At 46.4% G+C, this 10,000-nt stretch overlaps 1 protein-coding gene across 4 annotated transcripts in view; it reads right to left on the reverse strand.

Annotated features, from left to right (window-relative positions):
• Positions 1 to 4,300: 4,300 nt before the first annotated feature.
• Positions 4,301 to 10,000, reverse strand: part of LOC135544699 (2-oxoglutarate dehydrogenase complex component E1-like) — a 57,064-nt gene continuing 51,364 nt past the window's right edge. For all 4 annotated transcript variants that reach the window (XM_064972531.1, XM_064972530.1, XM_064972533.1 and 1 more), the window contains 3 exons: positions 6,308 to 6,471; positions 6,042 to 6,196; positions 4,301 to 5,823 (listed from right to left, as the gene is read on the reverse strand). In XM_064972531.1, the coding sequence (XP_064828603.1) occupies positions 5,703 to 5,823; positions 6,042 to 6,196; positions 6,308 to 6,471 (440 nt within the window). In that variant the 3' untranslated portion in view covers positions 4,301 to 5,702. The remainder of the gene's footprint in view (positions 5,824 to 6,041; positions 6,197 to 6,307; positions 6,472 to 10,000) is intronic.

The following is a 10,000-nucleotide window of genomic DNA, read 5'->3' on the forward strand; positions in this document are numbered from 1 at the left end:
GTGGCCTGTGGATTACTGTACTTCACTGCCACCTCCTGTTCAAGAGCGGAATTGACGATTACTCTTTCACATAGCCAATTTGCATGTTGTTGTGATGTTGTATTATCCCCCCCCCAGTTGTATCATTGGAATGGGATGAAAATGAGGCAAAGCTGTGTTTTAGGACCATGAGTTGCCAAAGTTGCACCCCTAGCTGAATGTGGGAATGATAAATTATCAAAGGTATGCATTGAAAAAAGTCAATGTAAATTTACTAGGCAAGTCAGTTAAGAACAAATTCTTATTTTCAATGACGGCCTAGGAACAGTGGGTTAACTGCCTGTTCAGGGGCAGAACGACAGATTTGTACCTTGTCAGCTCGGGGATTTGAACTTGCAACCTTTCAGTTACTAGTCCAACGCTCTAACCATTAGGCTACCCTGCCGCCCCCGGGCTACCCTGCCGCCCCCGGGCTACCCTGCCGCCCCCGGGCTACCCTGCCGCCCCCGGGCTACCCTGCCTCCCCTTGGCTACCCTGCCTCCCCTTGGCTACCCTGCCGCCCCCGGGCTACCCTGCCGCCCCCGGGCTACCCTGCCGCCCCCGGGCTACCCTGCCGCACCCGGGCTACCCTGCCGCCCCCGGGCTACCCTGCCTCCCCTTGGCTACCCTGCCTCCCCTTGGCTACCCTGCCGCCCCCGGGCTACCCTGCCGCCCCCGGGCTACCCTGCCGCCCCCGGGCTACCCTGCCTCCCCTTGGCTACCCTGCCTCCCCTTGGCTACCCTGCCGCCCCCGGGCTACCCTGCCGCCCCCGGGCTACCCTGCCTCCCCTTGGCTACCCTGCCTCCCCTTGGCTACCCTGCCGCCCCCGGGCTACCCTGCCGCCCCCGGGCTACCCTGCCGCCCCCGGGCTACCCTGCCGCCCCTGGGCTACCCTGCCGCTACGTCATATACACAGGCGACGTGCTTGAAATAATCCCCATCAACCAAGACATTTCACTTTAATTTTCAGAATTTTCACGTTCAGTCAGCGAAGCTTTCTAGATACGTTCTGAAATTAACATTATTTATATTCTTCAGAAATAAACTGCGCAGTCGGCAATCATTCAACTAAAGTTACTTCTTTGATGCAATTGCCATCATCTTTTGGCTATCTTCTGGTTATATTCTTATCACTTCTCAGTGTCAATGTGACAACTTGATTTTTTTACTTAATCTGGATTAATCTGACTTCATTTTGGTGTTATTTCAAAGACAAACAAACAAAATATATACTGAACAAAAACATAAACGCAACATGCAACAATTTGTATGATTGTACTGAGTTACAGTTCATATAAGTAAATCTGTCACTGGGGAGCCAGACCATGGGTGGGGTTGGGAGGGCATAGGCCCACCCACTGGGGAGCCAGCTCAGCCAATCAGAATGAGTTTTCCCCACAAAAGGGCTTTATTACAGACTGATATATTTCATCAACTGTCCAAGTGTCTGGTCTCAGACGTTTCCGCAGATGAAGAAGATGGATGTGGAGGTCCTGGGCTGGCTTGGTCTGCGGTTCGGAGTCCTGTTGGACGTACTGCCAAATTCTCTAAAACCACATTGGAAGCGGTTTATGGTAGAGAAATGAACATTAAATTATCTGGAAACAGCTCTGATTGACATTCCTGCAGTCTGCATGCTCCCTCAAAACTGTTGCGTGACAAAACTGCACATTTTAGAGTGGCCTTTTATTGTCCCCAGCACAAGGTGCACCTGTGTAATGATCATGCTGTTTAATCAGCTTCTTGATATGCCACACCAGTCAGGTGTATGGATTATCTTGGCAAAGGAGAAATGCTCACTAACAGGGATGTAAACAAAAATTGTATTTTATATATGTAGTCTCCCAGTCCCTGCCGCTGAAAATCATCCCCACAGCATGATGCTGCCACCACCATGCTTCGCCGTAGGGATGGTGCCAGGTTTCCTCCAGATGTGACGCTTGGCATTCAGGCCAAATAGTTCAATCTTGGTTTCATCAGACCAGAGAATCTTGTTTCTCATGGTCTGAGTCCTTTAGGTGCCTTTTGGCAAACTCCAAGCGGTCTGTCATGTGCCTTTTACTGAGGAGTGGCTTCCATCTGGCCACTCTACCATAAAGACCTGATTGGTGGAGTGATACAGATATGGTTGTCCTTCTGGAAGATTCTCCCCATCTCCACAGAGGAACTCTGGAGCTCTATCAGAGTGACCATTGGGATCTTGGCCAAGGCCCTTCTCCATCGAGTGCACAGTTTGGCCGGGCGGCCAGCTCTAGGAAGTCTTGGTGGTTCCAAACTTCATCCATTTAAGAATGTGGTAGGCCACTGTGTTCTTGTGGACCTTCAATGCTGCAGACATTTTTTGATACCCTTCCCCAGATCTGTGCCTCGACAAAATTGTCTCGAAGCTCTATGGACATTTCCTTCGACCTCATGGCTTGGTTTTTGCTCTGACATACACTGCCAACTGTGGGACCTTATATATACAGGTGTGTGCCTTTCCAAATCATGTCCAATCAATTGAATTTACCACAGGTGGTTTCCAATCAAGTTGTAGAAACATCTCAAAGATGATCAATGGAAACAGGATGCACATGAGCTCAATTTTGAGTCTCAAAGCAAAGGGTCTGAATACTTATGTAAATAAGGTATTTCTGTTTTTTATTTCTAATAAATTTGCTAACATTTCTAAAAACCTGTTTTCGCTTCGTCATTATGGGGTATTGTGTGTATACTGATGAAGGAAAACAACTATTTTATCAATTTTAGAACGAGGTTGTAACATAACAAAATGTGGTAAAAGGTAAGGGGTCTGAATACTTTACGAAACTGGAAGTAGCTCGGCACATAGTGGATAATAAGCAACATTTTGGAGTCAACAGTGTTATCAAAATCTCATTCCAGGCTGTGCTTTCTGTGTAAACTTAGAAGGCTGAGTGTTCAATCTGTTTTACAGTCAATTTACAGATGTTAATTGAGCCCGTCTTAACATGTAGTTTAGTTGCCTGGTTTGGCTCCCTCACATGGGCAAGTCAGAGAGAAAGATGTGCATGTCAGTGGTGAGATTGTAGGGAGAAACCAAAAGGCTCTCCGAGACCTCACTGGTAAGAGGGGTAAAGAAATAATGTTGGATCTAACACATCCACTCAACAATCAATATGCAGTACTGTCATCAGGGTGCATACACCGGTCTTTACCTCCTAAAACCAAGAGAGCCACTAACAGTTTTGTACCAGCATCAGTACGGCTTTTAAATTAAACAAATATTTGTGTGACTTACAGTACCAGTCAACAGTTAGGACACAGCTACTCATTCAAGGGGTTTTCTTTGTTTTGACTGTTTCCACATTATAGAGTAATAGTGAAGACGTCAACACTATGACATAACACATATGGAATCATGTAGTAACCCAAACAGTGTTAAACAAATTGAAATATATTGCATATTTGAGATTCTTCAAAGTAGCCACCCTTTGCCTTGATGACAGCTTTGCACGCTCTTGGCATTCTCTCAATCAGCTTCATGAGGCAGTAACCTGGAATGCATTTCAATTAACAGGTGTGCCTTGTTAAAAGTTAATTTGTGGAATTTCTTTCCTTCTTAATGCATTTGAGCCAATCAGTTGTTGTCAACTTGCCTACCTGGTTAAATAAAGGTGAAATAAATAAATAAATAAAAAATGTAAAATAAAAAATATATTTATATATTTGTTTAAAACTTTTTGGGTTACTACATGATTCCATATGTGTTAATTCATAGTTTTGATGTCATCACTATTATTTTACAATGTAGAAAAGAATCAAATAAAGAAAAAACCCTTGAATGAGTAGGTTTGTCCAAACTTCTGACTGGTACTGTATGTACTGAAGAAACATATAAACCTAACGTTAAACAATTTCAAAGATTCTACTGGTTCACAGTTCATTAGGGCAAATCAGTCAATTGAAATAAATTCATTAGGCCCTAATCTATGGCCTGGGAAGCAAATGCCCACCCACTTTGGAGCCAGGCCCACCCGCTTTGGAGCCCGGCCCACCCACAGGGAGCCAGGCCCACCCACTTTGGAGCCAGGCCCACCCACTTTGGAGCCCGGCCCACCCACAGGGAGCCAGGCCCACCCACTTTGGAGCCCACCCACAGGGAGCCAGGCCCAGCTAATCGGAATGAGTTTTGATGACGTCACAATGTATATTGGTAGAAATAAACTGAGCACTGCTGACACACCCGAGATACGTTATTAATAAGCTATTAATATGTAATATATGAGATACCTGAAAAGCATTTGAAGGCTTTTACACGATGACACCAACAATGTCTTTATTGAATGAATAAATGATTAAAGAACAAACAGAACACTATGCGAAAATAAATAAATCCTATACTTAGTCCGAAAGAGATCCCCACCAGACCAGTAGGCATTTTTACCTTGTCTCTTCATAAGTTACTAGCAAAGCTTATACACTGTTTTTATATAATATAATAGTAATTTCTCAACTCCCAACAGTTTGTTTACATTTGGCACAGGAGGTGGAAGAGAGGGAAAAGTAGGGAGGAGGAGAAAAGAGAAGGAGGTGAGTGGTCAAGAAGAGAGAAAGAATAAGAGGGGAATGAAAGAGATGATGAATGGGAAGAATACATGAGAGGGTTAAAACGCAGAGGAAGAGAACATGGAGAAAATGGAGAATGAGTAGTGAGAGATAGAAAGTGAGAGAGGAAAATGGAGAATGAGTAGTGAGAGATAGAAAGTGAGAGAGGAAAATGGAGAAAATGGAGAATGAGTAGTGAGAGATAGAAAGTGAGAGAGGAAAATGGAGAAAATGGAGAATGAGTAGTGAGAGATAGAAAGTGAGAGAGGAAAATGGAGAATGAGTAGTGAGAGATAGAAAGTGAGAGGAAAATGAAGAATGAGTAGTGAGAGATAGAAAGCGAGAGAGGAAAATGGAGAATGAGTAGTGAGAGATAGAAAGTGAGAGAGGAAAATGGAGAATGAGTAGTGAGAGAGGAAAATGAGAGAGGAAAATGGAGAATGAGTAGTGAGAGAGGAAAATGAGAGAGGAAAATGGAGGGCATTTGTATGGTTGAATACATTCCTCTTAAAATGGATCCATTGTCAAACGACATGGACATTTGCCTATATTGCTCAACAGTGCAAGAGGACCTATGGTCAGTCATTGTGCGTATCATTGTATCTAAGGTCTTTCATAGCAGACAGTTCATAGTGTGTCTTGATATATAAATAATATAGAGAAACTGAATGAGGGTTCAGGGTAAGTGTGTTAAGACAATCCAGTGTATGCTGGTTTAGGGATAAGAGTAGGATTAAGGGTGTTGGGGTTAGAGTCTAGGGTATAAGTCTACAAGTCTATAAGTCTCAAGTGTATACATCCAGGTTAAAACCTGACTAAAAAGCAGTGTAACTTCAGCAGGTGAGGTAAGGGTAGTGTGTGGTGTATAGGTCAGTGGTACTCAACCCTAACACTACGAGGGCCGGAGCCTGCTGCTTTTCTGTTCTACCAGATCATTAATTGCACCCACCTGGTGTCCCAGGTCTAAATCAGGCCCTGATTCAAGGGGAATCACCCACCTGGTGTCCCAGGTCTAAATCAGTCCCTGATTAGAGGGGACAATGAAAAAACGCAGTGGAACTGGCTTGGAGGTCCAGAGTTGAGATTGAGGGGTATAGGGATTATAGTATAAGCGTGTTAGGACTGCCCAGTGAATGCGTCCAGGTTAAAAGCTGTATCTAGGAAGCGTTGTAACTCCACCAGGTGAGCTGCTTTGTTCCCTGTAGCTGGAGCTGCTGCTGGCCCACGACCAGCATACCTACACACACACATACACATAAACACACACACATACACATAAACACACACACACACACATATACATAAACACACATTCACACATACACACACATACAAACATGAGAAAGAAGCGAGAACACATTTAATACAAAACACAACTCTTTGACCAGGTTCAATCTAATTATCCCTTGATATCTTCCCCTGTGAGCAGGTGTGAGTGAAGGAGGCTGGTCATACCAAACGGGTCGGGTGCGGTCAACGGTGGTGCGGAGGCGGGGTTTGACGTAGTCATAGTAACCCTGGTTCTTGTGCTCTTCCTGGCACCACACCAGGTCAGCGTTGGGATAAAGATCTGTCTCCACCTTCACCTGGTCAAACGGGAAGGGAGAGAGCTGGAGGAGAAAGAGATAGATGGAGGAGAGAGAGAGAGAGATGAGATTGGAAGTGTGTGTGTGTGTGTACTGTACCTGTGTGTGTGTATGCATGTGTGTGTGAGTGTATACCTGCTCTATGCGTGCAATGGCCACAGTATTATCCATGCCTCTGTGCTTGCGTTCTCGGGTCAGTTCATAGTAGACCTTCCCAGTACAGAACACAATCCTCTTCACCCCATCTGGGTTCTCACACACAGAACCACTGTCTGGGATCAGACGCTGGAAGTGGGTACCTGAAACACACACACACACACACACACACACACACACACACACACACACACACACAGGTCTGATAAGCAGTATTTAGATAGTATTTGTTTTCTTTCAAATAATTGCCTGGTGCAATAGAACCCAATGTAATAGTCCCCAAAGTGCAACCCCCGCTCAGGCTCAGTCAAACGCTCAGCGCATTTGATGAGGTAGGTAAATTGGGTGGGCTATTTACCGATAGACTATGTACAGCTGCAGCAATCGGTTAGCTGCTCAGATAGCAGATGTTTGAAGTTGGTGAGGGAGATAAAAGTCTCCAACTTCAGTGATTTTTGCAATTCGTTCCCAGTCACGTCAGCAGAGAACTGGAACGAAAGGCGGCCAAATGAGGTGTTGGCTTTAGGGATGATCAGTGAGATACACCTGCTGGAGCGCGTGCTACGGGTGGGTGTTGCCATCGTGACCAGTGAACTGAGATAAGGCAGAGCTTTACCTAGCATGGACTTGTAGATGACCTGGAGCCAGTGGGTCTGGCGACAAATATGTAGCGAGGGCCAGCCGACTAGAGCATAGAGGTCGCAGTGGTAGGTGGTATAAGGTGCTTTAGTGACAAAACGGATGGCACTGTGATAAACTGCATCCAGTTTGCTGAGTAGAGTATTGGAAGCTATTTTGTAGATGACATCGCCGAAGTCGAGGATTGGTAGGATAGTCAGTTTTACTAGGGAAAGCTTGGCGGCGTGAGTGAAGGAGGCTTTGTTGCGGAATAGGAAGCCGACTAGATTTGATTTTAGATTGGAGATGTTTGGAAGGAGAGTTTACAGTCTAGCCAGACACCTAGGTACTTATAGGTGTCCACATATTCAAGGGCGGAACCATCCAGGGTGGTGATACTAGTCGGGCGTGCGGGTGCAGACAGCGAACGGTTTACAGGGACGGGCCGGAAGTATACAGAATGGTGTCGTCTGCGTAGAGGTGGATCAGGGAATCGCCCGCAGCAAGAGCAACATAATTGATATATACAGAGAAAAGAGTCGGCCCGAGAATTGAACCCTGTGACACCCCCATAGAGACTGCCAGAGGACCGGACAGCATGCCCTCCGATTTGACACACTGAACTCTGTCTGCAAAGTAGTTGGTGAACCAGGCGAGGCAGTCATTAGAAAAACCGAGGCTACTGAGTCTGCCGATAAGAATATGGTGATTGACAGAGTCGAAAGCCTTGGCCGGCTGCACAGTACTGTCTTTTATCGATGGCAGTTATGATATCGTTTAGTACCTTGAGCGTGGCTGAGGTGCACCCGTGACCGGCTCGGAAACCAGATTGCACAGCGGAGAAGGTACGGTGGGATTCGAGATGGTCAGTGACCTGTTTGTTGACTTGGCTTTTGGCCGAGGTTGGAGTAGCCAGGAGGAAGGCATGGCCAGCCGTTGAGAAATGCTTGTTGAAGTTTTCAATAATCATGGATTTATCGGTGGTCACCGTGTTACCTAGCCTCAGTGCAGTGGGCAGCTGGGAGGAGGTGCTCTTGTTCTCCATGGACTTTACAGTGTCCCAGAACCTTTTGGAGTTAGAGCTACAGGATGCAAATTTCTGCCTGAAGAAGCTGGCCTTTGCTTTCCTGACTGACTGCGTGTATTGGTTCCTGACTTCCCTGAACAGTTGCATATCGCGGGGACTATTCGATGCTATTGCAGTCCGCCACAGGATGTTTTTGTGCTGGTCGAGGGCAGTCAGGTCTGGAGTGAACCAAGGGCTATATCTGTTCTTAGTTCTGCATTTTTTGAACGGAGCATGCTTATCTAAAATGGCAGGGAAGTTACTTTTAAAGAATGACCAGGCATCCTCAACTGACGGGATGAGGTCAATATCCTTCCAGGATACCCGTGCCAGGTCGATTAGAAAGGCCTGCTCGCAGAAGTGTTTTTGGGAGCGTTTGACAGTGATGAGGTGTGGTCGTTTGACTGCGGATCCGTAGCGGATACAGGCAATGAGGCAGTGATCGCTGAGATCCTGGTTGAAGACAGCGGAGGTGTATTTGGAGGGCCAGTTGGTCAGAATGACGCCTATGAGGGTGCCCTTGTTTACAGATTTAGTGTTGTACCTGGTTTCTTGATGATTTCTGTGAGATTGAGGGCATCTAGCTTAGGTTGTAGGACTGCCGGGGTGTTAAGCATATCCCAGTTTAGGTCACCTAACAGAACAAACTCTGAAGCTAGATGGGGGGCGATCAATTCACAAATGGTGTCCAGGGCACAGCTGGGAGCTGAGGGGGGTCGGTAGCAGGCGGCAACAGTGAGAGACTTATTTCTGGAGAGAGTAATTTTTAAAAATTAGTAGTTGGAACGGTTTGGGTATGGACCTGGAAAGTATATCTCTGCAGTAGACTGCAACTCCTCCCCCTTTGGCAGTTCTATCTTGACGGAATTTTTTTATAGTTGGGTATGGAAATCTCCAAATTTTTGGTGGCCTTCCTGAGCCAGGATTCAGACACAACAAGGACATCAGGGTGAGCAGAGTGTGCTAAAGCAGTGAGTAAAACAAACTTAGGGAGGAGGCTTTTGATGTTGACATGCATGAAACCAAGGCTTTTTCGATCACAGAAGTCAACAAATGAGGGTGCCTGGGGACATGCAGGGCCTGGGTTTACCTCCACATCACCAGCGGAACAGAGGAGGAGTAGTATGAGGGTGCGGCTAAAGGCTATCAAAACTGGTTGCCTAGAGCGTTGGGGACAAAGAATAAAAGGCGCAGATTTCTGGGCATGGTAGAATATATTCAGGGCATAATGCGCAGACAGGGGTATGGTGGGGTGCGGGTACAGCGGAGGTGAGCCCAGGCACTGGGTGATGATAAGAGAGGTTGTATCTCTGGACATGCTGGTTGTAATGGGTGAGGTCACCGTATGTGTGGGAGGTGGGACAAAGGAGGTATCAGGGGTATGAAGAGTGGAACTAGGGGCTCCATTGTAAACTAAAACAATGATAACTAACCTGAACAGTATACAAGGCATATTGACAATTGAGAGAGACATACAGCAAGGCATACAGTAATCGCAGGTGTTGATTGGGAGAGCTAGCTGAAACAGTAGGTGAGACAACAACAGCTAATCAGCTAGCACAACAACAGCAGGTAAAATGGCGTTGACTAGGCAGAGAGGGTCGGATTAACTACACACAGAGCCTAAATGCGGCTGGGGCCGACAGATAAAAACATAAACAAACAGAATGGAGTACCGTGATTAATGGACAGTCCAGCAGGCATCAGCTATGTAGCCAAGTGATCACAGAGTCCAGCAGGCATCAGCTATATAGCCAAGTGATCACAGTGTCCAGGGGGCAGCGGTAGATGGGACAGGGAAGCTGCCACTACGCTAGCGACACAGTGTTTAAAGTTAGTAGCCCGGGGGTGGTAGGGGGGTTGGCAGGGAGATGTGCCTGCTAGCAGGGAGATGTGCCTGGCTCACGGCTAACTGGTGCTAGCTTCGTGGCAGTGGCGTTAGCCAAGGTCCAGAGTTTACAGCAAGGATCCGGTGGAGTAATTGGGCT

This window comes from Oncorhynchus masou, chromosome 8, assembly GCF_036934945.1.
Source record: "Oncorhynchus masou masou isolate Uvic2021 chromosome 8, UVic_Omas_1.1, whole genome shotgun sequence".
NCBI lineage: Eukaryota > Metazoa > Chordata > Actinopteri > Salmoniformes > Salmonidae > Oncorhynchus > Oncorhynchus masou.